At 42.9% G+C, this 18440-nt stretch overlaps 9 protein-coding genes across 9 annotated transcripts; 3 read left to right on the top strand and 6 right to left on the bottom strand.

Annotated features, from left to right (window-relative positions):
- Positions 1–155: 155 nt before the first annotated feature.
- On the top strand, positions 156–2269 carry BYT42DRAFT_614751 (WD40-repeat-containing domain protein; the record flags this gene model as incomplete). Its single annotated transcript, XM_051571887.1, has 8 exons — positions 156–896; positions 1001–1158; positions 1226–1367; positions 1428–1602; positions 1663–1762; positions 1827–1960; positions 2036–2098; positions 2190–2269. The coding sequence occupies 8 exons, from the start codon at positions 156–158 to the stop codon at positions 2267–2269; spliced, it is 1593 nt and encodes a 530-aa protein (XP_051422087.1).
- A 3122-nt stretch (positions 2270–5391) lies between these two features.
- On the bottom strand, positions 5392–5601 carry BYT42DRAFT_497935 (uncharacterized protein; the record flags this gene model as incomplete). Its single annotated transcript, XM_051564534.1, has 1 exon — positions 5392–5601. A coding segment is annotated over one exon (210 nt), but the record flags the coding sequence as incomplete, so codon positions are not given.
- A 1350-nt stretch (positions 5602–6951) lies between these two features.
- BYT42DRAFT_368963 (uncharacterized protein) lies at positions 6952–8148 on the bottom strand. The gene is made up of 2 exons (XM_051563268.1): positions 7435–8148; positions 6952–7316 (listed from the first exon to the last, which is right to left on the bottom strand). The coding sequence occupies exons 1-2, from the start codon at positions 7725–7727 to the stop codon at positions 7310–7312; spliced, it is 300 nt and encodes a 99-aa protein (XP_051422085.1). The 5' UTR covers positions 7728–8148; the 3' UTR covers positions 6952–7309.
- Positions 8149–8566: 418 nt separating this feature from the next.
- BYT42DRAFT_572896 (40S ribosomal protein S29) lies at positions 8567–8939 on the top strand (the record flags this gene model as incomplete). Its single annotated transcript, XM_051568664.1, has 3 exons — positions 8567–8629; positions 8731–8830; positions 8919–8939. Coding segments are annotated over 3 exons (172 nt in total), but the record flags the coding sequence as incomplete, so codon positions are not given.
- A 142-nt stretch (positions 8940–9081) lies between these two features.
- BYT42DRAFT_572893 (uncharacterized protein) lies at positions 9082–10360 on the top strand. The gene is made up of 4 exons (XM_051568663.1): positions 9082–9305; positions 9369–9994; positions 10058–10191; positions 10252–10360. Exons 2-4 carry the CDS (start codon positions 9580–9582, stop codon positions 10279–10281), a joined length of 579 nt encoding a protein of 192 aa, XP_051422083.1. The 5' UTR covers positions 9082–9305; positions 9369–9579; the 3' UTR covers positions 10282–10360.
- Positions 10361–10369: 9 nt separating this feature from the next.
- Positions 10370–14216, bottom strand: BYT42DRAFT_368921 (dynein associated protein-domain-containing protein). The gene is made up of 13 exons (XM_051563265.1): positions 13901–14216; positions 13724–13841; positions 13472–13667; positions 13222–13395; positions 13025–13152; positions 12887–12958; positions 12657–12829; positions 12485–12584; positions 12298–12418; positions 12009–12228; positions 11813–11949; positions 11425–11745; positions 10370–11369 (listed from the first exon to the last, which is right to left on the bottom strand). The coding sequence occupies exons 1-13, from the start codon at positions 14106–14108 to the stop codon at positions 10860–10862; spliced, it is 2478 nt and encodes an 825-aa protein (XP_051422082.1). The 5' UTR covers positions 14109–14216; the 3' UTR covers positions 10370–10859.
- Positions 14217–14851: 635 nt separating this feature from the next.
- On the bottom strand, positions 14852–15779 carry BYT42DRAFT_368895 (uncharacterized protein). The gene has a single exon (XM_051563264.1). The coding sequence runs from the start codon at positions 15642–15644 to the stop codon at positions 15027–15029; it is 618 nt and encodes a 205-aa protein (XP_051422081.1). The 5' UTR covers positions 15645–15779; the 3' UTR covers positions 14852–15026.
- A 134-nt stretch (positions 15780–15913) lies between these two features.
- Positions 15914–16237, bottom strand: BYT42DRAFT_498399 (CAP Gly-rich domain-containing protein; the record flags this gene model as incomplete). The annotated part of the gene is made up of 1 exon (XM_051564560.1): positions 15914–16237. One exon carries the CDS (start codon positions 16235–16237, stop codon positions 15914–15916), a length of 324 nt encoding a protein of 107 aa, XP_051422080.1.
- Positions 16238–16501: 264 nt separating this feature from the next.
- Positions 16502–18319, bottom strand: BYT42DRAFT_572885 (HAD-like domain-containing protein). Its single transcript, XM_051568662.1, has 8 exons — positions 17973–18319; positions 17825–17909; positions 17716–17768; positions 17539–17650; positions 17348–17480; positions 17193–17274; positions 17016–17116; positions 16502–16951 (listed from the first exon to the last, which is right to left on the bottom strand). Exons 1-8 carry the CDS (start codon positions 18095–18097, stop codon positions 16842–16844), a joined length of 801 nt encoding a protein of 266 aa, XP_051422079.1. The 5' UTR covers positions 18098–18319; the 3' UTR covers positions 16502–16841.
- Between the last annotated feature and the right edge of the window lie 121 nt (positions 18320–18440).

The following is an 18440-nucleotide window of genomic DNA, read 5'->3' as shown; positions in this document are numbered from 1 at the left end:
ATAAAACAGTCATGTGTCACTGTTACCGAGAGGATTTGTTTCTGACATGACAATCCCCTTTTTCGCTCCACTCTATTTTTTTTTTTCTTTTCCTCTTTTTATCTTTGCTTATCTCGTTCAATCAACCGCTTAAATAGAGCGTTCGTCCTATAGTCATGTCAGACGACGATGACAAATCCGCTCCTGTGATACCAGAGGAGCTATCAAAAGAAACTCGTAAATTCCGTAAAAAGAAGCAGTTATCAGACGATGAAATCGATAAAGGTCCAAGGCGTACGAGGGAAAAGGTCATCCCAAAGAATACATCCGACGACGAAATAGATGGTATGGACACGGACGATCTTTTGGATCAAGCGGATAAACTGCCATCAAAAATTGTATCATCATCGCTTCGCCGACGCCGACGTCTGCAACGTGCAAAACCAGCAAACCGTCCATCTGTCACCAAGAAAAAGCCGGAAATAAAGAAGAAAGTCGTGGTGACGGATCCTCAGCGAGCACGACTTTTAGCCGATCAGTATCCGGACAGTTACTGGCAATTTCACGCCGATACAGAGTATGACATGATTGGCGCTATCAATGAAGATAATCCCCTGGAAGTGGTCAATTGTCACATCAGCGATCAAGCACCTATCATCGGCATGACACTATCGAAAGACGGAATGTTACTGGCTACTTTTTCTAATGTGGGGAATGTCAAGATCTGGGATGTGGGAGACCAATTTGCTTTGGTCCGCAAACTACGGGATGCAGAGGAAGCCAATATTGACGAATTCTATTGTGGCCAGTTTGCTTCGGCCGATGGTTCCGTGATTGCGACTGGTGGAAAGCTGAAAGATCGTCACCGATGGTCAGCCGAGGATGACGATAGTCATATCCTTCCTTGCCCTATCAAGGTAACAAGGGATAATATTATACCAGCTCGTGCGACACGGCTTATTTTTTTCTTTCAATGTCTGTGTTGATATGCAAAACCAGAGTTAACGTGCAGTCTTCATAGATTTTCGACCTCGAAAAGTGTACCGTGATAGGCAAACTGCATGGGCATGCAGAAGAAATCCTGTGTATCAAATCTCTGACATTCATGAACGAAAACTATTACATCTCCACGAGTCAAGATGGCTACATCATCAAATGGCAGATGGAAGATGACTGGACGTAATATTCTTTTGTGAGGATTTGACAAAGACAAGCACTAAGGGGGTGAAACATTGATATTTTGTAGCACGTTGAAGACCTCGACCCGGATGGAAGATGGAATTACTTGTATGGCCTTTACCGTTTCTTTCCTCCCGAATACAGGTAACAAATATTTCCTCGCCGCGTGCGATGGACATTTACGGCTATACGATTTTGAGGAAGCCCAGGTGAGACGTGCAGAGAACTACATGAAAACAAGTCAATTGAACCGTTAATTGTATTTGTAGTTGATGCAGACGTTTGAGGACATGTATTCATCATACTGTGATTGCGGCAAGTTTATTCAGTGGCTAGACGACGAGGAAGAAGAAGTCGATATTGAAACAATGCAGGTGGACGAACCCGGCAGAGCCTGGTTCATCAGTCGTGGCGCAGAGATGTGTGACGTAGAGGAAGGTGTCTGTAAGTTATTTCCCTTCCTTTTTGACTAACAAAGCATAAAAAGACTCATTGTGTGGTTAGCCTCCATTCCAAATGCATGTAAATTACACAAATTGATTTATCCGACGGAACAAGGCCAATTGTTCCAATTACAAGAAGTGAAGAAATACATGGACAAGGAGTAAGTGGAGCGAGCCTGGACATATAAAACAAACATGGCGTGACTGAACATTCCATTTGCCCAGTTATCATGCCAATTCATGGCTTGTCAAGATCACATCCAATGGACGTTATATCCTCGCTCCTACGATATACGGTCAAATATTCGTCTTCAATATGCAAACAGGAAAGGTCTCGGCGGTAATGAAAGAACACGATGGTAAAATCAATAACCACATATACCTCTTATCCGCTTGACCATGTTTTCTTATACGATCCATGTTTGAAATTTTAGATGTCGAAGTTCGTGATGTCATTCTGCATCCGTACCGTCCATTACTCTTTTCCTCTGGTGATGGTAAGTACAATGTGTGCATAGGTCTCTGGTGGCAAAAATACCGTCAAATTCATTTCATTTTTTTTTTGTTTTGTTTTTGGGAATATGACAGATGGATGCGTTAAAGTGTATACATACAAATATACTTCAGAAGAGAATGCCGTGGAAAGTTTGGATGTGGCAATGGCATGAAACAAAAAAAAAAAAAAAAAAACAAAAATCTTGATGGCTTGACTAGTGCATTTACATTGAAAAGTGCAGAATACAGTAGGATAATCAGGAAATCAAGTAAAATTCACCAAGACGTAGTTAAAAGTTATCCAGGAAGCATCCAAGTGGAGAGACGTGCTCAAGTGAAGAGAAGAATCCGAGGGTGAAAGACTTAATCTCCTTGATAAGCCAGTGAGACAAGTCTGCGATGGAGATGGACCGACGCCATAATCTGTAGACATGAGAAGAGGCAAAGTTGCCTGAGACTGACCTTGACAGGTCCAATGATAAAATTTAAAGTTGGCGCAAGGCAGTCTATTACTTTTTCTCCCCCTGTACAGTGCCCTGGCAAATTTTTTGTAACCCCAATAAAATTTGGTTGACTTCCCTAATGTCTTTTTCATCCTTCAGATCATTTTTTCGGGAGACAAAGAGATGATGATAATAAAATAAATTGCAAGGTAGCAAAAATCATGACTTGGTCTTTATTGGTGGGAGTGAGGGTAGGATCTCCTCAAACATATTTGATCTTGTCGAATACCTGCGTTATCCTGATGGGCAAATGCGTTGAAACTGACGACTTTGTTCATCAAAAAGAAGAGGCCACCTTCATTAGGATGACTTCCATTTTCAATAAAGTGTATAATACGAGCTGAAAGATAGTCTAACCAAAATTATGTGCACCTGGAGTATCCGATCAGCCGATATATGAACACTTGAGAATAAAGATCTCTCTCTAACATTATCTGAGACCTACTTCATGCAGCTAGTTCATGCGATGAGGCCACAGTCTCTTATCAAAGGATAAACATGGCGTGAAGCGATGAGCGCGTCTTTTTCCAATAAAGGTTGTAGCTACAGTAAAAGGGATCGCCTCTTTTTTCATGTCTATAAAAGACGACGCATCTTCCACCCATTTTTTTTCTCTTCATCGCACATCTATTTCTTTTTTCTTTTCTTGCGCAAAACCATCTATCCATCGCGCCAGACATTTTTTTATTGCTCATTTTTATCAATATTTGCTCATACGCAATTGCACTGTAGGTATACTCATAATGACCACAACTGTGCTATTAAAACGACTGAACCTCTACATATAGCTTGCGCGCTGAAAGGCTTTTTTTTTTGTGGTCAACAAAGAAACTTTTTTTTTTTTGAAAGGTAATGTATTTGTGCTCTCAAGTGCCTTCCTTTCTTTTTTGAATGTATACCAAATCACTCACTTGCTTTGTGTGCTTCTACTGTGTAGTTTAAATAACTGAAGAACAAAGCCCATGCCTTGGCGGTGTGCGGTGGCGGCTCCCGCAATGCGGTGACAACAGTATTTTTGGTAAGTAAAAACAAAAGAAGAGTAAGTGTGGCTTGTCTAATGCATCCATCTTTTTTTGTATGTCCTTGTCCTTTGGTTTTCTCTCTTTTTTGATTACTTAAAACAACAATTACCTTGCCTCTTTTAAAATTTTTGATTTTTGCAATTAAACTGTACACCACGCTCGAGTTTATCGACTAATCTTGTTAAACGAAGCCTCATTGGTCCATATATTTTGTTTCATGCATCCATCGTAAAGTTCTTTCGACTCCAACCGCTGAGAGTATGTCTGTCCATGAGATACAGCATTGAACCCTGACCATTCTGCTTTCCGCACAGTACAATATTAAGTAACGCATGCGGAGTAGTCGACTCGGATTCCTGTCGATAGTTTGTTTGCGTTGTCACTCAAAGTTCGTTTTCTAATCTTCTTTACATATCTTGTCAGGTGTCTGGTAACTTTTTTTAGTAAGTTTTGTCGACATCCAACCGGTTTTGGAAATTTCACTTTGTGTTCATTATTCTCGCTATTAAACGTTGTAATACCGGAACAGGAACGCTTGACTTTCAATGCGATTTGTGCCGCAGCCCTTGCTTCTCTGCGCATTCAATTGCTAATCACAGCAAGTAAGGCTTGTCATATTCTTATGTTCATCACGAAAAAATAAATAGAGGAGGAAAAATGAGGATTAAATCAAAATTGTACATCGCGTTTTTATTTACGTTGGTTAACTTGTCCGCAGTATTTTCGATGATTGACTGTACTCTACAGCATGAAAAAGCAAATGAATAAAAACAAGTACGAGCAAGAAAATAGCACCGTTGAGGATTTGGTGCTCAACCCAAACTTACCTTCAGAGAGAGGTTTGAAGCAATCAGTACAAGGTGCAAGAGGTTTTCCACAACCACAACCGCATATCATGACGCCATCGTCATCCATCACCACCGTGACATTGTGTTTGGCATGGGAATCTGCAGAGGAATGGTCATGGCAACTGCTGCAACCGCAAGCATGTGTTTCACAGACACCCGTGTTCTCGTCATAGTCATCCATCGGGTGACCATCGTCAGTCGTTGTGTTACTTGAGAGATAAGCTTTGTCTCTGTTGTCAAAACCGCTGTAAATCTGGTTCATCAGATCTTCGGAACTGGTATGCGATAGTTCTCCAAGAACAGCCGTTTTATCTGTGATATGGTGCTCTACCGATTTATAAATAGGGGTGTCACTGTCGATATCGTCGGAGGGATCATGAATGGGGATCGCCAGCGGGCGTATGGGGTTCAGTCCAGCTGAATGAGGGGATGCCATGTTCAGCACATTAGTGCCAGATATAGGTAAACGCGGCGATTCATCGGTGTAAGAGCATTCGGTTGATAAGGCGTCGGGGATAGCAAGACGAAGCGATGTATATGGTAAACGTGCATTATCTTTGGGAGTGTAAGCGGACGGAGGAGTGACCGAGCCATCAGAACTGGCTGACGAATGGCTTTCGAACTCGTGGATACTGTGCTTGGATAATCCCGTCGCAAATGAGGAATGGATCATTTGTGGCGTGGCCGTGGGCGTTGAAGCTCCTAGTCCCATCTGGCGAACACAGATGCAAAAAGCAGAGGAACGCTGACAGCGAGAGCACGTTTGTGATAAAAGATTCACTGTGAAATGCGCTTGAATGAGACAATCCATACTTTTACAAACTATCAGAGATCTGTCAACGTACCATTCAGTTCAAGTTGAGATGACCGTGGTTGCGCCGTGCTTAGATTCTCTAGAGCTACATGACAACCGTCCAATGTGTTATATGAACAACTTGTGTTTATAAAAAACAAAGATTGAACCAAAGGACCTACCTTCAGCAGCCGTTTTCGTATGACAGATGCATTTAATGTGAACTTGCTTTGTCTTTCGTAACTCTCTGCATTCGGCACATTGAGATACCGGTCTCCCCTTTCTCTTAATTTCCAATAATTCTCGATCAGTATGACGACAACCCGAGGATCGATGACCCTAATAATCGAATTCGATAATGAGCTTGAAATGTTCACAAAGAGCCGAATCAAGTGTAAACAACAAGTCATCTTGCCTTTATACAGGTTAAACAAGCAAATTTTTTGACGACACCGTCTTCACCAGTGATATAGACCATCTTGGCAAACCCACACAAGTGCAGGAAGGCCTTGCACTCCTTTCTGTTTCTATAAAAGAAAAATAAGAAAAAATTTATTACTGTTTGGCTTTTTCCTTTTGAATATTTTTGGCTTGTATTTGTTTATGCTCGTTGCGGATAACTAACAAGAAGCTTGATCGTGCGAGTTCAAACAAACAATGAGGGTTGACGCCGTTTCGTCTCTTTTTCTCCTGCTTTTTTCCTTTTCTTTTGTTTTTCTTCTTCTTCTTCTTCTGGTTTTGGCAGAACTTGAGAATTGAGAAAAAAAAAATTTCCACAAAATCGAGGCACCGATAGTTGGAAACAGAAAAATTCACACCACTCGTCTTTCGGGGTTTAAACAATCGTCATAGCAGTGTCACGTGTTGGTCTTCTTTGTATTAAGGGACCGCTTATTTGGGACGAGCGTCATGAGAGCGGCTCGACCAAGAATAACATGGAATCCGCCGGGGGGGGGGCGGGTTCAATTGCACTAAAACCTACGGGTGAAAACCCAAAGCGATTTTCGCAAGCAAGTTAGTAAATGAATGGAGTCGCAGGTACTAATATCACTGTGAAATGGGACCTCGTCCAATTAAATTGCCAATGAACTGGCCAAATACCATAGAGAATGCAAGCAAAAATAGCATATGAAGGGACTGGGGGAGGATTGACTGATAGATAACTTTATTAATCGTAATAGAGGAGGGCATGGTAAGGAAGAGATAAGACCCGACGATTGCCATTCTGGCCATTTCCGGGGACCAGTGTAGAGAAAAAGCGGGGGCCAATTCAGGTTCTGCCAGACAGAGAGGGTATAACGAGGAAGGGAAAATGAAGAGGGATAGAAAGACCAGAATACATCGATTTCCGTATCCTGAATGACTTCACCGTTCGATTTCTTGGTAAAAATGTCGTAGGCCGTTCTGTAAATGCTTTGAAGCGTCAGATCCTCGTATTCATCCAAAGCGCTGATGTGTTTCTGCTGTTGAGTCAAGAAATGAATTAATGCGATCATTTTTTGCCATCGGTATCTCGACATGCAATGCAATGGAGTCAGAGTTGTATACGCGACTTGTTTTGCTCAAAGCGGACCGGGAAGAACCTAATATGGGTTGTTGTCAATTTTGATAAAATTCTCTCTTCGCGAAACCGTTTACCTGAAAATCCATCGAGTGTTGATGACCAACAGGATCGGTAGGGTACGTTTCTGATCGAATACGTTTAAGGAAGACCGCATTGATCATACGATGAACGCATGCGACACCTTTTTTTGGATTTGGACTATGACTGGCGCAAGATTTTTGGCCGTGTCATTAGGATAGTATGTTATACCCGACTTTCTGTTGTTGTTGTACTCGGTTGGCCTGTTGTGGTAAGCTGAACCGTCACACACCAGCACCGACAATGGAGCTGATTACGATGTCTTTCATTTCGTCCGTTCGGAGCAAAGCTTTACTGCAAGCATCGCTTCCTGGTACGACCGGCAAGGACAATGTATATAGGTCTTCTGTGGCTGTCTCCTTGCCTGGAGACGGTCGACCGCTAAAGTTGACACTTATAATCGCGTCATCGTCTGTTGAAACGCTTTGGATAAGACTCTCTCTCTCCATAACGCAAGATCGTCGTTGACATCAAACCAACGCCGAAAGGATTCCCAGAAAACGTCGAAGGAATCCGCAATCTCTGCTTACTTTTCTTCTTGCTTCGACGACAGGCAGAGCTCCGTTCCGACTCTTCTCCGTAACGATTGAATGAACTTGCCTAAGCAGGTGAGAAAACAAAGCAGGAACGAGAAATAGCAGTGATGCGTAGGGAGCAACTTGAAAAAAAAAAGCGAAAAGCGAAAAGCGAAGAAAGACACGCACACACACAAAAAAAAATGGCAGTCTAGGTCATGGCAGCTCAATGAAAGATGATTGGCCCAGTACTTCCGTTCCTGCATGTGAATGGGTGCATTATCCGTGACCATATAATGACCTTTCATAGGGATTTGTCCATTTCATGGAGTGTCATTTTAGAAAGTTAGTATAATGACTTTTTACAATTCCTGAGTTGATGTATCCTTGTGTCTTTGTCTTCTCTTGGGGAGATCTTTGTTTTTTACGCCTACTGTAATCAACCCTGCGACAGAGAAGACACCTAATATCGATGTTGTATTTGCTCGCATAGTAGGTAGAGTAACAATAGCCAAAACCTTTATTGGACCAAGGTTTTGAGCGGTTTTATATTGATATCAATGACTCGAAGGAAACACGGAATTCGTAAGGAAGTTCATGTCTGTATTTACCCCATTACAAACCCGACTGCACCACTCTTCCAACTTTGCTGGACTGGTTCTTTGATGAAATGGAAGTATACTTTTTAATCGATGATTGCGTTCATCGATCAATAAAAGTTGAATAAACTGTGCTGCGTGGAACTTTATCATTTGAAGAAGTCCGTGTAACACGATATCATTTCAAAAAAAAGCGACATAATTTCTAAAAATACGACTCTGAAAATGAGGAATTGGTCAACGTAATCATTGGCCTTGGATTAAACCTTGAGTGGCATTGTGCGTTAACTAATTCATTGTATATGCCAATGCAGCAACCAATTTTTTTCCTCTCCAGCAATATGGGATGTCACCACGAGCATAACTTTCACTTTCAATGCATGAAACCTGGTGTGGGTGGCTTATCACCAATCGGGTGTCAGTGACATCACAAAATTTTTCGAAATTTCTGATTGGCTGCCGTCTTTCCAGAGGAACAGCTAAGCCAGTGTTTTGGAGGTGTGGCTTTTCCTTTCTTTCTCTTTCACCAATCTATTTGAATTTTCCACCATGGCTCACTCTAACGTCTGGAACTCTCGCCCTAAGACCTATGGCAAAGGCTCCCGTCAGTGGTATGTACCTTTCTGTTGCCTTTCCGAGGAACGCTTCATTATGAAGATGTACTTTTGACAGGTCGATGGGTGCTAACCTGCCTTTTTTCTGTTTTCTATAGCCGTGTCTGCGCTCACCGTGCTGGTTTGATCCGCAAGTACAACCTCAACGTCTGCCGTCAGTGCTTCCGCGAGTACGCTAGCGACATTGGTTTCCACAAGGTAAGATGAACTTTTTTTTTCGACATGAGAAAATGGGAAGAGCTCTTTGGATGACTGACGGTTTGGTGGCTTTTATTGTCATTGATAGTATCGTTAAAACGAAAAAATACGATCGTTTTCAAGGAGGGCGTTTCATTGTTCCTTGTGAAAAATAAAATAGAGTCCTCGTCTTTGTCGGATACGCATTTTGTCTTAGTATGGTGAATCAAAACATGGTTCTTTTTAATTTTCCTCGCTCATTTCTTCAGATATCGTTCAGTGATTTACACATTTAAGTGACTGAGACACCATACTGCAGCTTCTTTGGTTATATTTTTTTTTCGTTTGGCTTTGAGGGTTTTCCAATATTACAGAATCACCAATGAATGACCATACATACAGACCTTCATCCGGAATGGCGGGTGCCGACGGACGTATCAGTCCAATGCAAATGCTTCGACATCCAGTCATTTTGACCACCGGGATTTTAGCCATTGTACGTATTTGTTTGTTGACAGATGTGTTTGAAGCGTAGAATTCAATTGTTTGTTTTTAATAGATCGGATGGATCATCGCTTTTGTTGGCGCCTGTGCAACCCCTTTGCGAAACGTCGGATGGTGGTATATCATCTATAACTTCTTTTTCATCCTGGGCCTCTTGTTTGCCTTGATGTTCTTTGGTCTTCATTACTACCGTATTCTCGTAAGCCGGATAGCAGGTATGCGGTTATGAACTGTGTTCTCATCTTTCTTTTATTTTTCTACAGTTTATGGTTCTTTTGGGTATCAGCATTGTCTATTTGACCGATCTCATCGCTCTCAGTGTTCACGACGGCAAATCCAGCGCTAAAGCAGTGGCGGCTGGCGGTGTCATTATGATTGTTGCCGAGTTCGTCTGGCTCTTCTTGTTCGGTGCTTCGGAAAATTCATGGATTCATCGAGCCATGTACGGCGCCGACTATGAAACTAATAATGGCACTTATCCTCCCGCAAAGCACACCGCCATCGGCATGGCTCCGTTACCGAATCAGCCTGGCCAGCCTGGTCAACCTGGCCAACCTGGCCAAGCTAATCAAACTAACCAAGGTAGTCCCCGTCAACCTGGTATGCAACAAGGCCCGGGTTCGCCGTCTGCTGGTCCGGGTATGAACCAGGCGGCCATGAAAGCGACATCAATGCATGCTTGTAAGTGACCACGTATTAATTATTGAATATGGATCACCATTAGCTTACCGAGGCGATTTTCAGATACTGCAAACCCTGAAGATCCTAATGAAATGTCATTCAATAAGGGTGAATCCTTGGATATTTTGGATCACCGTGGCAACTGGTGGCGAGCCAAAAAAGCCGATGGCACCATTGGTATCGTTCCCAGTAATTATGTAAGTTGAACATGACATTGTAATGAAGTAAAGAGTGCTCATCCGTTGATTTCGTTACAGTTCGCTCCTCTTACTTCATCTCCCAGATAGACATCTGCCAATTAATAAAAATTGTAGTATTATTGATTTGTCCCATGTTATCATGTTTAAATTCAATATCAAAAGATACGGATGCCTTGTACGGATAGCCATACGATCATACAATATTGTAGAACGCTGTTGTACAAGTTGCGAATTTGCTCACTGATCACTGCGTGAAAACAAGCAAACGCTTTGACCGCTTTTATGATTTGTAACGTTACGTTGAAATATCATGCCAAATTTTTCTTTTCTAAGATTCATAGCTAAAAAGCTAAACTGTGATTCAATGACAAAAAGTAAACGAGAGTCTTGTTTCCCTTGACTTTTTACTTCTTTAAGGATAGCGGCGAACGGTTCAGACTAGCGTAAGAAGGCACTGTGGATGCGTTCAAATTCAGCCGCACTTTGCAATTGAATGCATCGGCGCGTTTGCAGAGGTTTGCCGGAGGCTGCCATTTGGGGTATCTGAATTCTTGCCAACGACCGCGATACCAACGCAGAAGTTCGATTGAGCGATTGTTGAAGTGTCTGGGCAAAAAAAGACAATAATGTTATCAGTACCCAATAACAAGAACATTGCTTCTCTTTTATTTTGTTTCCCAGAAATAAAAACTTACCATGATGGTATTATGTTGTGGTGATTTGGGTGTTGCGGGGGCAACGTTTTGTTGTCGCTGCAGTTCTTCCATTTTATGACGAAGTTGATCACCGCGTTGCTTCAGTGTGTAAAGGACCGATTGCTGTGTTTGGTACTGGTAGTCGGGCACCTTTTTCATACTCTGCCATTTGCCACCACGACTGGCAGCCGACAACTGCACCACCTTGGGCGAAGCGCTGACAGCTCGCATGTCTTTGACAAGCACACGGGTTTCCAAAGCAAATGAACGGATCAGATCGCGTACGTCCTGCTCAGTATCCTCCACAAGTTTCTCTGTCTCTTTCACCTCGCTACTTTCATCCGCATCTTCTTTCTTTGTTGCTTTGTATTGAACAATATCAGGAAGTCGATCCAGACCAAGTGTTCGGGCCATATCGCAACTCTTCAAGTGAGCATTCTCAGCGCGCAAATAACGAATAGCGCCTTTCAGCGCTTCCATCTAAAAAATTGTTAGTTTCTTTGTGCCTTTTTGTTTCGTCAACTTGATGTCATACCTGATTCGTCACTTCGTGATAATTGCTCGTGTCGCTTGATGAAGCTTCTCCTTCCAGCACATCGAATTCCGACTTTTTGGGAGCGGACTGTGTCTTTTCCTCGGTTTGCACCGCTGTCTTTTTCAATTCAATGTTTTCCTGCTCCAACGCGTCGTACTCGGCTTGCAGATTTTCCATCGCTTCAGCATACATTTGTTCTTGCGTTTGAGCTTTGTGCAGATTCTCTTCCAACTGCGTTATTTGTACTGCTTGTTTCTTCACCGTTTCCATGCGTTTCTCCAGCAGCTCAACCTTGACACCGGATTCTTGCAACGCTTGATCCTACAATTTACAAATAAATAAGTTTGAAAAAGCACCACCGACAAGAGCGTTATTGAAGATGACTTGCCTTGAGTTTGATATCTTTGATGAGTTTGAGAATCTCTTCACTGTGTTGCTGCAATTTACGCTCCATATCGTGGTTGACGACTACTTCAGCCTTCATATCGGAAGCACGCTGGACCCAAGGTGCAACGCCCGTCGCAACTAGAAATATCATCGTGAGTGACAGTTACTGCATTCGTCGACTTTTTGTATCTACTTACTCTTTTCCATCTTATTGTCATTCTCCACCCTTTCCAACGTGACGCCGAGTTCGTTATGGAGCGATTTCAGCGTCTTTAAGCATCCCTCCCACATGGAGCTCTCGGCAATCTCCAAGATTTCGTCAGCCTTGTTATAGATCATTTGCTGGATAATGGCCAGACTGATATCCTCTTTGCTACCACGCTTTGTATCAATATACGCGGCAATCTGTTTGTATGTCTACATAATGATACAACAGTCTTTAGCATAAATCCCCAATTGTTTTCCCTTGTTATTTTTCTCGGTTACCTCGAAACAGAAGCGACTCAACTTGGAGCTAATAGCGTACAACATCTTGAATCGATGTAAGTGTTCTGCCTTCAAAGTCAAGGCTTGCTCCGAAAGATCCTCCAGCTGACGCAAAAGTTTTCTGGAAAAAAATAGACAAAGGTAAGCGTCCCTTTTGACAGTCTTGTATGATATGTATATGACTTACTTGGCGATGATCTTGCTACCCTTACTTTGCACGATAAGACGACCCAGAGGTTCAAGATAATCAAAATCAAGTCGATCCAAACCCTCAATGACAACGACACCTGTATAGAGGACAAAGATGTGGCGCAGAGTTCAGAACAAGACAAGGAAATAGGGAAATGTGTAAGCCGTACCTTCATTCCGACAAGCATTTTCAGCTGCTTGTTTCACAAAAGTGAGCTCGACAATCATTCGATCAGCATTCAGATCCAAAGCGCGTGTAAGACCAAAGAATTGATCTGCATGGTTATTTTCTCCATTTTGCACCAAATAAACTTCAGTAAGATGCTCGAGCTGAGCAATGATTCTATATACATCGCTTTAACAAGTTATCAACAAGAAATCGTTACGAGTTATCCATTACCTTTGCAGTTCTGTGAGACATTCTGTTTCGTTTAGTTCATCCGTGCGCATAAGTTCAACAATGCCGTTCAATCTTTTTTTTTTTCCGAATTGATGAGATTTCTCCAAATGCTTTTTTTGAAACATTGTTTATACTTACCGTCTCTCAGTGCCAACAAGATCATGGTATACTTGACCCATCTTGGTAAATGATTCTGGTTTACAGTGCTTGATATAAGTGACAAAGCGCTTGGCAAGATCGCTAAGCCAACCCGCTCGTTGTTTCATCTAGAATAGGATCATGAGTCTTACAGCAAAAAAGGATAGAATATATGGCAACAATCGTTATGGCCTTACTTCGCAAACAGAGACCAAGTTTTCACTGACGGTATCCATGAGTTTCTCGCTGATGGGGTGATTTTGGTCAAGATGTTTAATCATAAGTTCCGATTTGAACACCAGTCGCTTGAATAGCAACAGACAAGAGATGGGATCGTTCTCGGATTTGAAAAAGGTATGTGGTAGGTAGGGCTAAGAAAAAAAGAAACTGATCAGTAATTTGACAATTATCCACTTGAAGAAGCCGCATATACTATACGACGCTTACCTGGATGTAGCTTAAGCGATCGTTGGCTTGGGCTGCTTCCAATTTGCGTAATTCAAGGTCAATGGCCTTGGCTTGCGCTTTCATAACGGTAGATTGAAGCTGCATATTGAGAGACATCATCGCTTGTGATTGACTACTCAAATTACGCTTTTCGGTCTGCTCGTTCTCTTCCTTATGACGAAGTTGTTCAAGATCACTGCCAACTCATATGAGCCATCATCAAATTTTAGCCACCAAACCTCCGTCTTTTACCTTTGTAGGTTGAGCACCAGTTCTCTGAATTGCTGAATTGTGCTTTCGTAGTCAACATTGGTTTCCTCTGACGATCGCAATCTTTCCAGTTGTTCGCGTAAAAGCATATCTCGGTGATCTAATCACTCGAATATCAGAACAGCTTCTTGAGTCCCGTCTTTCGCTTGCAAGACTTACCAATCTCCGCCTGAAGCTGCTTTTCTGTTTCAATATGATTTTCTTCCAACTCATCGGCCAATTCCTTCAGGGCTTCCAAGTCTTCTACGGCCATACGCATTTCTTCCAGCTTTTCATTCAGATTCAAATTCTTTTCCGTTAGTTGTTCGACTAGGTCTTCCGCTCCAAGAGCGTCGTCCAAGCGATGTTTCAAATCCTCGATTTGCATCTCTGTAATATCCAGTTTTTCTTTCGTACGCTCGTACAGCACTACAAGGCGAACAAATGATATTTAAACGACATTCGATAAAGCAGCTACTCTACAGAAACAGCGTTGCCTTTTTTTTTTTTTTTTTTTTTTACCTCTGAATTCATCAAGTTCGTAATTCTCTTTTTCCAAAATTTTGATTTTACGATTGAGTTCGGCCTCATGATCTTTGGTTGCATCACGAAGACTAACGGTGGTTCCTGTTGAGTATCGTCGATGGCATTCCACTTGTATATGCGCCGCTTACCTTCGCAGAGCTTGCTTGAGACGCTCATTGTGATGCTCCAGTTGAACGACTTCCAGCGGCGCTTTTTCATCATCGTCCCGTGTCGGCGGTCGATTAAGAATATCTAGAAATAGGAATAGGAAGTTGGATCAAATCCGAGGATGAGCTGCGCTTTTCCCTAATCTTACCAGCTTCTTTTCGGAGTACATCCAAATCTACGCTGATTTCCTCAATCTTATCCTTTAACACCATGGCTTCTTGCTGTAGATTCTCGGCTCGTTCTTCTGCCATTTCTTTATCAACAGTCATCATTTCAAGGGATTCGATCACATCGTTGTATTTGCTTTCAAAGGATTCCTTTTCGTTGGTGGTTTCTTTCAACTGACGTTTTGTATCTCGAAGCTCTTTTTGCAATTCAGCAATTTTGTCTGATCCAAGCAAAACGCAACATCATATTTTAATAGGATTCTTTGTATTTGGCGTACATGACTCCGTTGAAAATTACCTTGTAATTTATTGCGCAAAGTGAGGAATTGCTCGGCTTCCTCCTTAACTTTTTCATGTTCCCTGTATTTCTCGCGATCCTCTTGACGCTTGCTTTCCAGAATTTTGAGTTTCAATCGCAGCTCTTCATAATCTTTCATAGGAATCATCTAATTCTTGGCGTTAATTTTTTTCCTTTTCTGGCTCACTCTCGACAACGGCGATGACTGGGGATATGATTTTACCTGCTCAAACTTGTTGACAGGTAAATTGCCTGCCAAAGATCCATAAGAGGCGGTCTGAGGACCACGCGACTGAGCTGGGTCTGTTGACGACAATCCATTCATAGCTGGATCGGGTTGTTCGTTTTCGGAAGCTTCTTCTTCTTCTTCTTCTTCCTCGGAAGGATCATGGAAATCCGAGTCTGCATGATGCATTTCTGAGTCCTCATCTTCCTCATCGTCTTCTGCGTCGGCTTGAACATCATCCGCTTCTTGTTCTTGTTCTTCTTCTTCTTCCTCTGTATCCTGCTGTTCGTCGGCTTGTTGTTGCTGTTGCTGTTGTTTCTGCAACTGCAAGATCCGTTGCTGCTGCTGAAGACGCAGTTGTTGGAGTTGTTTTTCGCGCACGTCGCTTACATCTCGTTGACCCAGTGTACTGGATCGTTGTCGTGTCGCTACTCTCGGCCCCGAGACGCTTTTTCTTCGATCGGCTGCTAGAGAAGCGGCTGTCGCGGCTGCGGCGGCTCGAGTATTGGATGGCGAACCCATGGAGGTGGGACGTCGCATTCCTGTATTGACTTGAGGCGGTTGTTCTTTTTGATGAAGACGGCTGATTCGCGTGGGAGCGGAGATGCGTGAAGGTAAAAGTGTGGAAGAGGGTGAAGGCGTTCGTTGCTGAACGGATCGAGCAGCAGCAAGACCTGGGTCGTGCGGAACGGCAAAGCGAGGTGAATCGAGACTTCGATCAGACCGTGGCGATCGTGGCGACCGGCTCCCCTCCTAAACGGGTTTCCCGCATCCCAATTTACGATTTTCAGATATCTCTACATCCACGACTATGTTGCAGTAAAGTTTACCTCGCTACTGCTGTGCACGGGATCCGAAGGAATGGGCCGAACTTGACTAGGACGAACAAATACACCGTGATTTGCTTTACAATCAAAGTAGCGTTTGCCTTGAACGACGCCGCTGTTTTTGCCTTGGGCATCATCCAACTCGATGCCGATCCATTTGCCCGTTTGGAAACTGGTGGTGCCAGCATAACGGATAGTTCCCGATTTTCCTTGCACTTGTACACGCGCACCCACTTTCAGTTCGGACGATAGTTCACTGCCATTGTAGGATGAGCCAGCCGTGGATTGACGTCTATGCCCCGACATGGCTGCCTTTTGACTGCAATCGCACTAACAGATGTAGAAAAAAGCAAAAAGAAAATATAACCAATAAGATAAAATTAGATACGGTATCACTCAGTGACAGGACGTTATAGTAATGGAAAAGGAAGGAATGAGTAGAAAAAGAGTCATCAGAGTATTCTTTTCTCTTTTTACCTTTTTTTCCTGCGATAGACCAAAATTTGTTCAGGGCCAAAGAGGCGGACTATGGATCCTTTGGCCCGTCATATGAGACTGTTGTCCTCCGTGTTACGCAAAACGTCAACACCGGCATATAAACGCAAATCACCCTCCCATCCTTCTTGGTACGATAACCTCACAGCTCCATGGTCAATAGCCTATACATCAGAGAGGATAAGTAAAACAAACGCACGCACCACGAGTTGCCATGACCCGGATTCTGTGCTTAGATTCACTTGCATTTTATTTGTCAATGTCTGATATGTAATAATACAGCCGCCACGTTGCTGGTCATCTTTATAGAATCCTTTCTATCTAGTTAAAAGCTATACTTTCAAGTACATGAACGATAGCATACAATAGCGGCATAAAAGCATCTATGATCCTGTAGTCTAGCCGACTACACAGGTTAGTATTGAGCAATCACCGCATCGATGGCTTCCACCACAGAGTCAAAAACTCGAGTATTGTCGCCTTTGAATCTTGCTTCATCTTCAGGTCTGAACTTGCCAGTGCGGACTGAGAAACACGGTTTCAGCTTATCTGACACATATTTCCTGCATTCATTCGCTGCGTACGATACCTAAGAATCGGTGCAGTCCCAAAGCTTCAGCTGCACCACCCAAATCACTGTCGACATCATCCCCAATCATGGCCACATTATGCGGGCTTTCTTCCATACCACTACCAGAACCAGCTTTGATAAGTACTTTTTTTCACTGGACATACTTCTTAATAACCATTCATCTCTCGCACTTACATTTGCTTCAGAGCCATATGGAAAAAGCTTTCGGATGGTTTTCCGACAACGGTTGCCGTCTTTCCAGTGGCGAACTCCAGCGCTGTAACCAATCGGTTAAATTTGTCCGGGGTTCCAACGAACAGCAGACCGATGATATCTCTGTTTTTACCTACCTTGGACAAATCCGCCAGGGCCCATCGATAACTGCTCGTCTTTATCTGCCAGATATTTGGCTTTATGCACAGCAATCAAAGGCACGGGTTCCGGAGTATCAGTTTTCATCAGTAATCGGAAGGCTTGGTTCATCTAAAGATGCGCACGTTGAGTGGATCCTGATCCCGACGGCAGTTCCGTGACATAATACCGTATCATAATTGAATTTTGAAGGCGCCAAACCGATGACCACGGCATTTGGATTTTCGGTGTTGACACTTTCAAACTCGTCCATAGCTTTATCTGCCATCAACAGCATAGGCCTAATAATTTATGCTGTATTGTGAGTCACTTTAAAGGGCATTGGAGGTCCCAGTGATATTCTTACCGCAAGTTTCGAGACACAATCAGATCTCGGCAAGCAGAAAGGGAGGTGAAGATCTAAGCCCACTGTTAGTCGTGCTAAATGATGTAGCGCTTGTCTGTCAGTAATTTACTTCGCGTTCTTCCACGTCAAAGCCCAGTTGGTTCAGTTGCTCCACCAGTCGACGAGAGGATATCTTGGTGGTGTTGGTGGCGAATCTGTTTCTCCGCTGGTCAGAGCGCGGATTCAAGATGGTCTTTGTTGCGTGTCAGCCCATTTACCTGAATGGAATCTTGCTAGCTTTCAAACGCTTCACCGCTTCTACGGCACCAGGAATGGCTTTTGACTCAATATGAATAGTTCCGCTTAGGTCAATGAGAAGACCCTTGACTTTGTTTGTCGCCATGTTACTCTCTTATCGCGCGGTGAGAGTCTTCACTCAACGAAATTAGTTTGATAAACCTGTGACTCCGGAGCACTACGATTCTATCGTATCGGCGGAGATACCTGATCCACAGCAGTTCAAATGAAAATTTTCACCAAAAATATAGTATACCCTGAAGTCTACCAATTGTGATCTTGAAGATCACGGGCTCCACCTATCTCTACATAATTAAAATCTTTGGGAAATTAACGATTTTGTATCTACACTAAGTTATCAGGACCTGTTAAACCTTTTTTTTTTATCTTTCAACCATGCCTCGCTGCCCACTTTCACGATAATAGGCGAAACAATTAGCAGCAAGATG

This window comes from Radiomyces spectabilis (assembly GCF_025331425.1).
Source record: "Radiomyces spectabilis strain NRRL 2753 chromosome Unknown BYT42scaffold_8, whole genome shotgun sequence".
Classification (NCBI taxonomy): Eukaryota; Fungi; Mucoromycota; class Mucoromycetes; order Mucorales; family Radiomycetaceae; genus Radiomyces; species Radiomyces spectabilis.
Note: the sequence above shows the minus strand (reverse complement) of the source record. Positions and strands in the feature narration are given on the sequence as shown.